This window comes from Poecilia reticulata, linkage group LG5 (genome assembly GCF_000633615.1).
Source record: "Poecilia reticulata strain Guanapo linkage group LG5, Guppy_female_1.0+MT, whole genome shotgun sequence".
Classification (NCBI taxonomy): Eukaryota; Metazoa; Chordata; class Actinopteri; order Cyprinodontiformes; family Poeciliidae; genus Poecilia; species Poecilia reticulata.
Window position 1 is genome coordinate 25,921,083 of NC_024335.1, and position 15,862 is coordinate 25,936,944.

Below are 15,862 nucleotides of genomic sequence, written 5' to 3' on the forward strand. Positions count from 1 at the left end.
TCACACCTAGGGGCAATTTGGAGAGGCCAATTAACCTGACAGTCATGTTTTTGGACTGTGGGAGGAAACCGGAGTACCAGGAGAAAACCCACGCATGCACAGGGAGAACATGCAAACTCCATGCAGAAAGAAATGAACAGACAAAAATGTACTCAAGTAAAAGTAAAAGTACCACATTAACATTGTACTTAAGTAAAAGTAAAAAAGTACTGGCTTTACCTAATCACTAATATCAGTAAGTGTACCGATCATATTTAATTTTAATACATCAGAAATGTGCCATTTTAATGAACAATGCCACAGATAAAGCATGTTTTTATTGTGTTTACTCTGTAACATAGTTTAGACTTAGATATGTGATTCTATGCATCATAATTTCAGGGATGGAAGCATCTTGTTTCCTGTTCTAACATAGCATGAACTTCACTTTTTTTTGCCACCAGTGGCTTTTATTTTGAAAGAAATACAACTGGCAGGGGAGGACATGGAACCAAGGAGCCATGTAGCAAAGTTGTCATCTAGACCAGGGAACCCCAGACCAAATCAGCACCCCGCGCTACATGACACAATAAAATTAAGTGCACCTATCAAAATTGCTTCTCAAATTGATCTGAAAGATCCACTTTCCCATAAAAACACCTAGATATTAAATACTTGGAGCTGAAATAAATTTAAACCTATCAATTCAAACTCTTCTTCATTCTGTTTTGCTTTCATCTCTCTGCTACGATCCACAGAAGTCTTCTGCCACCCTAAAAAATGTAAAGCCCTTTGGCGGTTGCCCATATTGCCAATGTCAGAAACCACTACTGTCTGCACTATTAAACATAGCAATTAACACTAAACAACGCTCATCTATGAACACTGTCTAAGGCTCAAAAAGTAACCGAGCAGAAGGAGGTGACTGTTCTCATCCTCCCTCCCGCTGCAATGTCTGCCGCCATGACAGGTGGCTGAAACAAAGAAGAGTGAGCATGCTCTGTGTTCTTACGTTCTTGTTTTACTTATTCGCCAATGTGAAATAAAATAATAACTACAGTGTACGCACACAGTGAGGCTTCAGTCCTATTAACCTTAGTGAAGATTCGTCCAGAAGAATCGGATCGTTCCCGAATGTCATATTACTATATTGCACTTTGGTCGCAGCGTTATCCCTTATTTGCGACACCTCAGTCCACACAATAATTCAGCGAATGAGTGACAAACTTCTTTAATCGCAGATGCAACATCTCTCAGTACAGCTAGCTTTGCTAGCATCACGTCCACAGAGCTTACCTTTCTTTAAGCTTTCCTTGCAAGTGACGCTAAAAGTTGGATGAAGTTCCCACCGTCTGTGAAAGCGAAGCGCTGCTGATTTTACATGTCGCCATATCTATGATTTATGCAGCGCTATTATATTACTGGCGATTAGACAGACATATTCTCCCGCTCAGAGGAAACCACTGCGCATGTCTGGAGCTCCCTGTGCGAATAAAGGGGGAAGCGATGGGTGACAACAGAAACGTATGTCACGTTATTGCTTGGATTTTACGGCGCCACCTTAAGTTCCTGAACTTCACATTTTAACGAAAAAAAAAGCTCAACGCGACTTGGATGTAACGAGTAACGCGACAGTTTTGTAGAAATGTAGTGATGTAGAAAGTACAGATACTGTAGTGACCATTTGTCTCTATCAAAAAACTCAAAACTCAAAAGGTGATCTAAAGAAAAGGTGAATCAAACTCAAATAGTCACCTGATGCACCGTGGATTCTGGTTTACGCAGCAAAGAAGGATCAAAAGTCAAAATATAGTTCTTTGGTTTTATTCTTTGGCTGATTCTGTAGGCTGGTAAAAAACCTTATGACCACCCACGTGCATAATATGCTACCCAAGACCCACCTATTTATACCGTGAAATACCCACATCCCAACCTGAAATTAATTAACTAATTAAGTGAATTCCTAATCAAAACAACTTATTCTAAACAGCAAATTAAACAAAAATTTCTAATGATAAATCAACTAGGAAATAAAGAATAAAACAATTTAAATTCTAAGATTTAACCAAAAGAAAAAAGGGGAAAATGGCTCCTACAGATACTTACTGTAAAATGTAGTGGAGTAAAAGTAGAAAGTATCCATTATTAAATCTACTTAAGTAAAGTACAGATACACGAAAATTGTACTTAAGCACAGTCCCACCACTGTATATATATAAAATTACATTTTTAATCGAAGTGACCTAGATCGCTGTCATCACCGTCTGACAAAAATAAATAAAAATAATTTTTAATGACCCTATTAGTAATATTTTTACTCATTTTGCAGACAAATGCTTCTAAAAAAACAAAATAAATATTATTTAAAACAAAAAACTACAAAAAGTCCATCTGACAGAGTTGACACTGCATGAAGGAGTTGACACAGAACTGAAGGTGATGAAAAACTAGTGAGTAAAAAGAAAAACTTGATGCATATGAAGTAATGCAATTTATGTAAAATACATTAAAATGAATTAATTGCACATTTAAGTGAGATTTGACAACAATTTCACTGAAAGTCACAAAAACTGATGGAGTTGACAAAAAGCCAAATTAAGATTTTATTTCACAAAATTTCATAAAAGTTTTGTAAACTGTCAGTTATGGTGTTGACAAACATGGTTGTGACAAAAAACTTAGGAATAAAAAGAAGAAAAAACTAAAGAATAACTTAAGCTAACCAGAGCTAACTAGCCCTCTGAGCAAAGGAAGAGAAAGGAAGTGGTCATGAGGTCCTCAGAAGTTTTGGTGCCTCCCAATAATGCCTGATTTTTTTTGACATTCTTTTCATTTCTGACGGTGTTGACAAAAAGTAGGGACAAATTTCAATGGCGTTGGAAAATATATAAAAATTATTTTAAATTCAATTTATTGATACTTTTATAATTATTTATATGACTACTTATACTTAATTGTCATAATATATAATTTTAGTATTTCTTTAATTGTTTTAAACTATTATAATGTATTGAGTTCTGCTCCTGGACAAGGGCTTTTACAGGCATCATCCACTGACTGCAATGTTTAAAATAAAAAAAATATTCAGCAAATATGTGGAAAATATATATTGTTGTGCTCACATGACCCAGGTTAGTTTAGTCAGATATTTGAAAAAATTATATTTTGTGTATATTTTATTCAAATTTTGTGCTTTATCCATAGAACCTGTTTAGTCCCTATTCTCAAGAATCACTGTATATATGTAATGTCTCATCTAACTTGTAAACAAATCTTAATGGATGGTCACACATGAAGGATTTCTTCGTCAATACATTCAATAAATGTGAAGAAAGCTAAGAATATAAAATCCCTTCTTTAGTCACACAGTCATACATCGTACATTTCTTTGTTTAGTCTCGATAAAGTTAAAAGGTTCTTTCGGTGCCACTTACAATTACAAATCTTAGGACAAATCTAGCGCCAAACCCCAAGAGCTCCATTCCCAAGCATTTAAAAGTGTTGTTACAAAAAGATGTGATGCAACGTGCTTGTAACAAAAGTGCTTAGTAGCAACACATTTCTTGAATTTGATTTCGATTTTATGAGACGGACCAACAATAGGTAGTCAATAATTGGGAGGAAAATGTTAAATATTATTGAACAAACAGCATAAGACAGACTGAGGAACAAAAGACGCAGGTCAGGGATGTTATGGAAAAGTTTAAAGCAGTTAGGTTATAAAACAGTATCACAAACTTTAATCTGTCATCTGAAAAATTAAAAGCATATAGCACAACTGCATACATGCGAAGACATATGTTTTTTTCTTGTAAGCTTTTCCACCACCTCAAAATTATGAAATGTGTTGATCTAACACAACACCTCCCAGTAAAATACAATTGTTATAACACGTCAATATGATGTGAGGCATTTTCCTCTTAGACAATCTGACATGTTCATTAAACACACTTTCTGCTTGCAGGGTTTGTGTGAAATTATCAGAAGTATTCGACTCTATAAAGGTAGCTATTTTGTCATCTTTTCAGTAGAAGTATGCTTAATGCATTAGTACCAGACTAACCAATGCGTTTCTGTGTGAGCAGAAAAATATAATCAGCGTCGCCGTGAATGACATGAACACTCTCGGACTGGGCCTGGACCTGGACTCGCGGTACCAAGAGGCAGAAAAGGTGAGCTCTCTGGTCGTAGAGTCGACTCTGACCGAATCGTATTGATGTGTGTGAAATACATTGTTCTACCTGAAGGAGATGCTCTTCAGAAGAACCTGCAAACTGGTGGAGCTGGAAAACGCCCGCAAGAACGCTGAGAAAGCCAAACCTGTGAAGAAGAACGCTGTGAGTGCCTTCACCTTTTTTATACGTGAAAGGATTATCATGGCTGTAGACGCACATCCTTAAAGTGAACAGCAGATGGCAGCAACATTCTGCTTGTGTAATCCAGCCTTAGAAGACGAGAGGAAAGACCCCCCAGCGAAGCATGGAGTGATGTTGACAGTGTTGTGTTTCAGATGGAGGAGGTGAAGAAAGCAGCACAGGGAGAGTTTGAGCAGATCTGTAAGGTTGCAAAGCAAGAGGTAAAATAGTAAATAAGCAAACCAGAACCCATACTGCCGTAAAACTGTGAACACCTCGCTAATAAAAACATTATTTAGATATTTAAGCAGTCAAAAAGCATATTTATCATCCTTTACTCTTTGCAGATTGTCCATCTGAGTCAGGACCGGGTGGGAATGGTGCAGAAAAGTCTGACTCAGTGGTGCGAGCAGCAGCTTCAGACAGCCAGAGAAGGTGCTGACGTTTTCAACCAGCACCTGCAAGCCTTCAAAGCGATGGTCTAATTGACCTCGCTGGAGCCACGACTGCCTTCAAACCCACTATGAGTTATAACCAGTGTGTCATTTAATGTCTCGTACTTGTCTGACGCATTACTGGACATATGTTCTACACTGAACCTGCACTACTGCTGCCTAAAGATCATCTGTCGTCTCTACCTAACTTTACCCGAGGCCCCGTCATGGGGTTGTGTAAATAGACTCTACAAATTAGCACTGAAATCCCACATGTAATCACACTAACGTCTATAAAACTCGGGTGAAAATGACCGCTCTGAGACTGATTATCTGCGGAGCTGTGATTGTACCTGTGCTTTATACAACACTGCTTGAATGTGCTGAGATTGTATTCTGCTGCTTTCTAGCTGCTACATCAGCTGTGTGTGTGTATGTGTGTGTGTGCGTGTGTGTGTGTGTGGGAGGGGGGTAACATAAAATAAAGTGTGATGAATTGATTCCTAAAGCACCTACTTTCCTCTCCACCCCTGGGTCATGAATCAGTTTATTTGACCACTCCTGCAAGGACATGGCTGCAAGGTCGATCATCCCTACCTGCTAATTCCACTGCTATTGATATTAGTAAAATACCCTTTCTTTTCTTTTTCTTTTTTACATCTGGGTCAAAATTAAGCTGTGCTTTGCTGAAGTTTCAGCGCATAACCTCGTAAGAGAGTGCTACCAGCTCTAGACCGAACCTTCTAGTCAGAGCGTCGCTGTGCGCTTCATCTAACCTCCTCCAACCAGTGAGTGAGAAAAGAAGAAGCTAACATTTAATGGAATGAGTCGGCGAGAGATTGATGACTGCTCTCATGTGTGGCGATAGCAGAGGGGATGTTTGACAAAAGTCCAAAGAAACAACACTGAGAGCAGGGAAACAGGTTGATGTTGTATTTAAATCACCTACAGATGTAATTTAGTGGCTGATGCTGTAGGACTAAGAGTTTGTGAAACGTGACCTCGGTTTTTGTTCGTAACATTCGTTAGCAGCAATTATTTACTATGACATGCAGATTGATATGATTATATATTTACTCAACATGAAACTTTATGAAATCTTTTTTTAAATCCTACTTTCAGAATGCAACATGAGCAACATTGACTTGAAAAAAAAAACAATAAGCGTTGCTGCACAGTGTGGGAACAAGATTTGAAGCCTACTTTGAGACAAACTAATGTCATTGTTTTGTATTGTTATAATATGCTGGGAAAAATTCACGAAAATAAGAGCGGGTATGCTGTGATTCCATAATTGGCTGCTGTTTTTTGGGGGGTTTTTTGGCTGTAGTGACTTATAGTTTTATTACTTTTTAATATAAACCGCTGTGCTTGTAATGAACTTGTATTATCTGCCAGTCGGGGAAAGCTATTTGAGTTTCTTAAGCCCAAATAATTCCTAACATATTAGATTAAAACCTTGAAAAACCAGGCGTTATAAATAACAGTATGTTGTAAAAAATATTCATACCCAACAAGCGACAATCAGAAGCTGACAATGAAAAGTATTTTCTTATTTAAAAATGGAAGAAAATGATGCATATTTTTTGTTTTTACTTTTTTTAATGTGCATCTGTGCTTGTGATATATCTGTAAAGTTGTTTGAAATTGAGTTTTACAAATAATTCTAAGAATAATCTTTCAAAACCCTAAAAAAAGTAAGGAGAAGTTGTTTGCTTGTGAGAAATTAAATGCTGCCGACACAAGAAATCTGAGGAATGTCGTTTAATATTTCTACATGGATATAAAAGCATATTCTGTTGCTGTGAAGGAGCCTTTCTGTACCTTGGACTCTGTCTGTCAGCTGATATTCTTTGTCCATTTTATCCTCTGACAGAATTATTTTAGTAGCTGCTGGCAATGTTATATAATTCACTTAAATGCAGTTCAGTTCCCCGACTGAGGTGAGAGCAGCACTTTGAGGATGTCACAAACAGGCCGGCAGTTCAAGGAGGGATGTAAAGTGTGTCTGGCTGTGGGGCAAACATAAAGAAACCTCATGGCTGCATCCACTGAAAAACAACTTCTTTGGTTCTTTCCACGCTTCCCTCCTGATTCTGCACCTTGAAGTCAGTTTTGGTGGGGTTTTTTTCTTCTTTTTTTTTAATCACTACTACCATCATTTTTCCGTTCAGCATATTTATCATTTATATTTAAAATAAACAGTGTCAAAATACCTTCTGTGAGCTCACAGAAATACTGTTTTGATTGAAAATTGAAACTTATCCCTTGGCTACAATCCGGTCCCAGTCCAGGGATGGGAGCTCACAGCAAAGTTCTCAAATAACGACACAATGAAATTCATCCTGGCTGAACGGAACGGCTCCTGATTTTGCATCAGCGACATTGTTGGGTTCTCCTCAAAGCCTCAGCTCCCCTTTAAAAATTGTCCAGTCCACGCACCCCCCGGCCCCCCTGCTGGTTTAACTGAGTTATCTGTAGAGTGATCTGCCCCAGGCGGGTTGAGGAGCAGGTGGCAGGAAAAAAGTCACGTCTTTCCACAAGAAAGGAAACCAAACTACCAAAGAGGAAAAATAAAAACAAACATGGGAAGGACAAAAGATTGTCTTGTTTGGAGCATAACAGATCAGAACAAGTTGTCTCTTCGTTGCACATTCACATTTTATTTTGAGAACACGGACTAATTATTACTATCATAAATTAATCTGCATCAATAATCTGATGTCGAGATGTCGCACCCTGGTGGTAGGAACAAGTTCACACTTTAGCCTGTTGCCAGGGATCGAGCAAGACATGTTTAGTATCTTGAAATCAACATTGTGAAGATATCACCGTCGTAATGTCCATTGTAAAACCGAATTTAACGGTCCTCAAAAATGGCAACATTAATAAGACAACCTAACATTTTACTGCGAGTTAATGACGCAAAGTCAGTTTGTAAACCTCCAGTTGGTGCATTTGGTAAGCTGTGATGCCTCATAAAGACTATTTATATTGAATAAACTTACAGTTTTTTTTACATAATATTAATTCATTCAATTAATTCAAAAACATGATTAATGTCCAAATATTGAGATAAGCTATGATAAAATTTGTTATTTTGCCATGGTAAAAATAATGCACAAGAGCTGTTGATTAAGTTACCCTGGGGCCCCATCAAGCTTTCCATGCAATATCCCAGAGATAAGTTAACTTTTCTTAGTTCATAGCGCCAGTGTTAAATACAGTAGGTTGATAGTTTTGTATCACAGACTAAATTGTCGTTGCACTATCGTACATCGTGGGTTACAACCTGTTAAAACCAGATGATTTAAAAACCCTGGCTAAGCAAACAATAAGAAATACCAGGAGGCAAATGTTTATTTATCAGGAAAACAGAATAATCTGTCAGAGCTTTCTTGCTGCTGCCAGGCTGTCATCAAATAAGCAGTTTTGTGATTCAAACCAAGTCCTCTATCATGGACACATGCAGGGAGTACAGTTCTACTTATGCAGAGCATGTTCCCTTCACACTGAATGGAGGAGGAAACATTAAGTATTTCAGCTAAGAGAAGGAAGTTCTGCATTAATAAGCTTAGACATAATTTTGTAATTAAGAACACTGTATGCTGTCCAAACACCTCAGAGTCTGATGATTTGATGATCCTGCTTATGGCCTTCAGCTGCTGGTTAGACTGAGATTCACTCCTTTGTGAGAACAGTTACACGGAAAGCGATTTAGAGGGAAAACGGTGTGATAGCATTTGACCGCGATAATGAGATACGTGAGACGAGAGAGGAGAGGAGAGGAGAGGAGAGGAGAGGAGAGGAGAGGAGAGGAGAGGAGCGATGACAGCTCAACTTTATCCTGAGCCACTCAGCTCTGTAATTAAGAGGAAGTAATCAGGTATTTTCCTCACTCCCAATGCTTCCTCCTTCCTGTTTGTGCCGTACTCCTTGCAAGAAGCACATCAATGCTTTCAAAGTTGTTGAGCTCATTTTTAATTTTAATGGCTTTACTTTTGTCTCCCATAGAGAAAAAAAATAAAAAATACTCCCCGCCTCTGCAGCAGCTCTCACCACGAGCATTACAAAGAGAAAAGACGATGCACATTTCTGCAGGATTCGTCACATCGCAGCATTGTTCTCAGTTCCTTTCAGTGATGCCAGTCCCTGCAGTTTACAGAAACATTTAAAAAGAGACAAAATTCACAACAGGGGAGCCTCATTTCTGCTGCTTTCATCTCGCTGATGCAGTAGCTATCTAGTGCACATGGTGGGTGCAGACTCAGTCATGAGAGCCCTTCTCAAGCTACCGGGAGCATGACCCAGATCGAGGACGGAGAGGGGGCTCGTAGCAACGCTCCGCTCATGTGTGTGTGAACCTCATTAAAAACAGGCACTTAAAACTGATTTGCCAAAGTGGCTCATTATTGGTGAAACGGCAGCACAGCGCACATCATCGTGTGACCCCGCCTGGCTTATCCGGTGAAAAGTGAAGGCAGAAGCTGGTCTGAACGCAGTCTGTGACGAGGCATTCTCAGCCACAGTTTAACCGTCCGAACGAGTGAGTTAGTGTGACAATAAAATGTGAGTGTGCAGCCCTCAATTTTTGAGTAAGATCTAATGAGCACAAAGAATGTTAATTAATTATGTTTCATCTCTAATCTCCCTCAAAAAAATTCCACCGTTAGTCTGAAAATCAGTTCAGCTGAGAAAGGAACATTTTTCTCTGACGTATAAACTGTGAAATTAAAATTAATCTTTTAATTGAAATGGACTGGCGACCTGTCCGTGGTGTAGCCCACCTCTCGCCCGGTGACCTCTGGAGATGGTGGCAGCCCCCCCCGACCACCCTGCAAGGATAAACGTGCTTAGATTATCCTAACATGTTCTAAACATGTTAGGATAAACATGCTTAGAACAGTTCATGCATCTGAACTGTTGGTTTTATTTTGCACAAATGTGAATTTATGGTGCATGTTTTTTGCAAGCTAAATAGGGCCCACATCAGACATATAGGCTTCAATATATACAATCTCTGGATAAATGACTCTTATCAAGTCAAAGTCAGAGAAACAACATACCTTGTTTGGCCAACAACAAACTTCTGGTATAATTCTGGTTGGATATTTAACAAATCTGTAGATTGTGACCTATTGTGGCATTTAGTCACTTTCCAGTCATTGCCCCTTTATTAAGCAAAGTCCATACATTTTCGGTAGGTTTGAAGTCAGTGCCATTCCAAAGGGATGCTATTAAGGTTTACCCTTAGAAAACCAGTTTTTGTGTGTTTGGTTCTCTAAGAACACTAAGCCCAAAGGAAAGAAAATCACCTAGGGTGTTAAAAACAATCCAGAAACCAGCACAGATAAAACGATCGTTGCTGGAACACCAGTGTCCTCCTCATCAACAGTGAAGTGCTCGCTCAGTACCAACGAAGAAGAGCCTGCGCCTACACATGGACAGACCCAATCCCTTCTGGAGAAAAGTTTAAAGGTCAGACAAGACAGAGAATGAGATGTTTGGTGACAAAGACGAGAGATACGCCAGGAGGAATAAAAGCGAGGCTTTCAAAACACACAACGCCATGTCACCTGTCAAACATGGTGGTGGCAGCATCATGCTCAGGGTCCATTTTGGGTCAAACAAACCTGTCTCATTGGTGGGACAGTCTAGGACATATACAAGTCTACTTTTTCAACCCCCTTTTAACTCAGCATCTAGATGGCTGAAACGTTTTAGTGTGTTTTTCCAGTACAATCGTCTATAAACACACTTTTTATTAACATTTTATGCCAAATAAAAGATGGTATGTATGCATGTATTCAAGCTTGTATGAAAAATTGTGGCCTTGGAGATTGTTCACCAAAATTCTTTTGCATCCAATTTTTTGATTTTTGAAACAATATAAGGTGTCTGGTGTGATTTTCTAATCTAAATCTGACTTTTTAAACTTCTGACCTGAGTTGTAGAGGACAATATGAAGGCATATCAGTGCCTTCTGCAGTTTAGCTTAGCCATATCATCGATGACTCTGAAACACAAGTTAATCTTGTTTTTTTGGTTTATGCTCTGCTCTGAGAATCCATTGGCATTTTGCTTCATTACATATTAAACTTAAAGATAAACAGCAGAAAAACAAAGCAAAACAAAATAACATCCAAGAGTATATCCAGAGCTGGTTGTCCTATTTTCCAGCAGCCCCTCCATTGCTCCGTCTCCCCAGCAGTCTTTGATATATCTCTGAGAATATTCCACCACAGGGAAGTGAAAAGAACAAAGTTTGAAGATCTAAAGTTTGCTGCTTTCAACTTTGCAGATGAGACTTGACATTCGTTCCAATTACGCGAGCTCTGACATCAAAACAAGCAAATGGAAACCAAGAGCTTTAATCCTATATTTATCTGAGAAGTACTTTTTTTTTTTTCATAAATCTTAGATGGAGGTGAATAAATCCAGAAGTTGTTGGGAGCCTTTCAGAGCTGAACCGTTGCCGTGAACATGATTTCTCGAACGCAGCTTCGTTCCTCACGTCTCATTTATTGTGTTGACAGTATGTAAGAGGTTCAATAAAATAGAGCCTCCCTGTCTGTGACTTACCTCTGACGGCAGCACTGGACTGATGTTTTGGATGTAGTCTCAATTCCCCTTCCACCGCAAAGCATTAGACTTGCTAATCTAGTCCACTTTCGTGTTCGGCTCTGAATGGATCTATAAATATTAATATATTCGCACTACCCTCCTGGCAGCTTGTCGTGCATTCAAGGGATTATGGGTGATGGTATTATATTGTTAATTAGTTTTGCAGGAATGATGTTAGCAGCGAGCCTACAGAGGGGCTGACACACCGAGGCGACGACTTTCCGGATATTCGTCGAACGCGTTCCGACGCCGAGCGTCGTCTCCCGGGAGACGGCGGAGCAGGGTGGGGGCTGTCCGTCTTCTGGATGTACAACATTATCATTTATTCACTGCTCAATTAAATATTTAAAAAACGGAAACTCGTCAGAGGATTTCTGCAAAACTGCAATAATCCCTTTTTTTTTTTTTGCCGTGCAAAGGTGCAGAGATCATTAACGAGAGCAAAACTAAACAAACACAGACAAGTGCAGCAATTAGAGTAAAATCAATTGTGCATTGTTTTCTTTCTGCTACTGTGTTGCTCTGGGTAGAAAAGCACCGATACAGTTGTGCTCTTTGTGTTGCTCTACTGCTCTGCTCTTTTGAGTCAGGCAAAAGAGGCCACATATGATATTTAATTTTTGTGCGTGTTCCTTTTTGTTTAGATCTCATGTATTTCAAAAAACTGGAAACAAACAACTAAAGTAAACATATGAAGTTCAAAAATGTTTTGTGGTGAAGATCATAATTTTCCACTTGTGAGGTTAGAAGTTATGTCTTACTGTTGGAGACTCACCCAATGTTCTCTCTTGATGCTAGCTGGAACATTTTTTTGAGATTTTGCGATGTCATTCGCAAAATCTCAAAATCCCACTTGACATCGTGTTTTGCGATGTCAAGTGGGATTCACTTTTTTTTTTTTTTTTTTTTTTTTTTTTTTGCTTTCATGGGACTCGGCTTTGTTGTTTCATGCTGAAAAGCTACAAAAAATAAAATCACAAGCCAGAATTCCAACTGGGAAAACTGGAGGTGCCCCACTGACACCAGCTTCAAAATCAAATTTATTTGCCTTGCAAATAAAACCTAGCGAAACTTGCCACTGATTCTGTTTGTGGGGTTCATCAGCTGCTAGCATATTCTCACAGAAGATGTTATCCTGTTTGGGAACCTTAGCTTGAATTAAGACAGTGTCACGCTTCTACAATGACCCGGCTTCAACCCTGTTCAAACGTCACGCATTAAACTCAGCAAGTCGTCTGGGGAGACTTGCTGATGGAGGTTTGGGAGGAGGTGACTCAGTTTTGTGGAAATGGATTTTCCCGAGGCAACTCAGTTTGCCCCGCCGGTCGAAGCTGTAACGAAGAGGAGTGGATAGAGATGATGAAGGAGACTAAAGAACAGAGGAAAGGATGAGGGTGAGGGGGTGAAGAAGAAGAGAGATGAGGTGAGATCCAACGGAGGGTTGTGTTGAAAGAATGTGACCTGGGAAGGATGTAAAGGTGTGGATTAAAGAAACATCCATAGAGAAACTAACACTGGAGAACTGCTGAAGAAAATATAACACTTTCTAACAGAAGTGAAAAGAATCCAAGCATCTGTTTAGCTCCCTTCTTGCAAAGTCAACGGAGAGGAGGATGAAGTTGCGATCGTCTCTGTGTTCTTCTGTCTTTATTGTTTGTTTGCCAAACAGTCGTCAGAATGGATTCAAGGCTCACATGTCTTCAAATCAAATCAGAATGGGATTGAAGCATGCATTATCTCAATGCCAAATGTCATAGCAGGATTGGAGGAGCTGTCGTGACTGGGCCTCTCATCCTGTTGCCAGTAAATCAGTCAGGAAACAACAAGAGGGAAGGGAAGGTGAACCCAGTGTTACACGGAAGCCTCCCTGCAGCAGATGTTCAAACTCTGCATGCTGTTTGCCTCGGACGACTATCCCGTCTGCTCTGTTTGTCCTTGAATGCTTGGAACACGAAGGTGGGAAAAGTGAGCAGAGAGGCTGTCCTTCAGCTACTGTAGAAGCCCCCCCGGCAGAACTCAACACCCCGCTGGAATGCCCTTGAATTAAAAACAGTCACACCGTTTTCTCAAACAACTATTTTATCTTGGAAGTTACAAGTCTTCAAACAACAATCAGGCTTGGTGTGTGCACGCTTTTTAAAATTATTTTTCCTCTTACAGTTTGTAAAAACCAGCTTCACACCTGTCATCACTCGATGAGAACAGATTTTCAAGTAAAGTCGAGAAAAGGGAACGTTTACATTTACGGCGCCGTCCACGTTTATTGCTAAAAGACCCTTTAAAAATGAATATTTTACTGTAAACTCACACTGGACAACATGCTGTGGTTATCAAAGGGTGATTTGTGGAAATGTGTGTGGAGAATGACATTGAAACCAGGTGAGCTTAATAAGAGAGAATGTAGAACTGCTGCGGCAGAGAGAGTGAAGGGAGATTAAAGAAGGAGGACAAACTCACACGGAAAACATGAAGAGAGCTGAAATAAACACGAACGAAAACCAAAACCCAAACAGCCGCTGATCATGAAACTAGCAAGTCCACCTCTGAACAGCTCAAAGGAAGCAGCCTATTTAACGTCAGGTCTTAAATCTTTAACCTGATGTTGAAAAAAGTCCCTTCAAGCTTAAAATTGAATAGGACCAAAATCAAAAACAATTGTGCAAAAAAAAAAAATAGATAGGGCCGATTTTCATCCACAGTGAAATAAAAGATTCATTGTGGGAGAACAACCAGCCCTAAAACGCAAGGCCTGGTATTTTTCAACAGCATTTCTGTTTTAATAAATGAGACCATCCTTTGAAAACTGCTATTTGTATTTAATCAGGACAGTCTGTGTTTGATCACATGAAGCCTGACAAAAAGCAGAAATATGAAAAAATCTGCACGGGTGTAAAATACAAATACTTCTAGCATGATACTAAACTCCCTTCAACGTAATCAGTTTATTTTACTTATTTGCAGGAAGTTTGCGTCTTTCTAAACGATGACAGTAAATGTTGATGGGAAAGAGAATGCATTTTTACTTGCCTTAGCAACTTTTCTGAACACTGAGAAACGTTTGCTCTGCAGCATGCGCTAAGAGTCTTCGTAAAGCTGTGTGTGTGTAAGCAAAGCATGAGCTGAATTGTAAACACTTGAATTCTATTAAATTTAAAGACTCACAACAAAGTTTTACACTGTAAAACTCCCCATAAATTAAAAGTTTTAAGTCTGTATTTGGAAAAAAATCACAAGTTGGCAGTTTCCTCAAGAAAGGATGCAAGTTAAGAAATGGGGGCGAAGTAAGGAAAGAGCTCTTTCTCCTGAGGATTTTCTTAATTCTCTGAAATATCAAGGCCTGGCTGCCGGATTATAAAGCTTATTATGTAAAGACTTAAGCTGAAGGGATATGGTCAAGTTTATGAGTCATTAGAGTTTATCTTGCTCTTCGAAAAAAAAGTGTCGTTATTTTTTTTTTTCATAAACTTTGCAGTGTGTTCAGACAAAGAAAGCTGCACTAAAACACAATGAGTCATCTTTTCCCTAATGTCTCTGCACAGTTCTATATCTGTTTCCACTAACCGTCAGAAAGACATAGGGCTCTGGGGCTGCGCGCATTAAAAAACTGATTTTCTGCTGATTACAGCAGTTGCGGGCCCGTCTACGGGAAAGGGAGGCGTTGAGGAGAGAGCCTGAAACGTCTTTGTGTTATCGCAGAGAAACAATAGGAACAACGCATCCGCTCTTTCCACAAGAAACCCCCCACTGATGTAAACACACTCTCCTTGAGGCGAAGTATGTGCTTTCGCGAGAGCGATAAATTCAAAGACGAACATAATAAAAACACTTCTCAGCAGATCAAGTTGCATCCTTTGTGGTTTATCAGGCAGGTGCCGAGGCCGCTGAGAATTACACACACGCACGCACGCACACACACACACACACACGCGCACACGTATATTCTAAAGCTTAATTGAGCAAGAGACAAAAACAAAACGTTAACTAGCTAACCTGAACCAGAAATGTCAGCGCAAACATTTCATGTGTATTTTGGTTGACTAAAGTTTGGAGGAAGGAAAAAAAGAGATTCAAAGGAAACTACACCTTTAGGTTGTTTTTTTTTTCCAAGAACCAGAACTACAAGGGTCGGATTTAATAAGAAGTGTCTTACTTTGGGTCTGAAGAATGCGTACATTTTTCCTGAACCAACTTCCAACTTCTGTCCATCAGCTCCCTCCCACTCAGCTTGAAGTAAGTGGGCTAAATAGTTGCACTACGTTTGGACTGATCGGTTCCAAACAATTTCATAATAGTATATAAAGTAAGCTTGATGAAGCTTGAGGGACTTCTTCTTCTGCAGGTGTCACATATCCATCATGTACTTTGGGTTGTCAGAGTGGGGTTGCAGGAGAGCAGGCATCTGCCTGGGTAAGAGGTATAGTACACCTGGGACAAGACCCCAGTCTATCACAGACCAACACAGAGACACAC

The 15,862-nt window shown here is 39.5% G+C and overlaps 1 protein-coding gene across 1 annotated transcript in view; it reads left to right on the plus strand.

Moving 5' to 3' along the window:
- The window catches only part of LOC103465350 (sorting nexin-6), a 15,049-nt gene extending 8,527 nt beyond the window's left edge, over positions 1–6,522 (plus strand). Inside the window, exons 10-14 of the mRNA XM_008410085.2 lie at positions 3,944–3,983; positions 4,065–4,151; positions 4,227–4,316; positions 4,490–4,555; positions 4,682–6,522. Coding sequence (XP_008408307.1) covers positions 3,944–3,983; positions 4,065–4,151; positions 4,227–4,316; positions 4,490–4,555; positions 4,682–4,819 — 421 coding nt within the window. The 3' untranslated portion in view covers positions 4,820–6,522. The remainder of the gene's footprint in view (positions 1–3,943; positions 3,984–4,064; positions 4,152–4,226; positions 4,317–4,489; positions 4,556–4,681) is intronic.
- Positions 6,523–15,862: the final 9,340 nt, after the last annotated feature.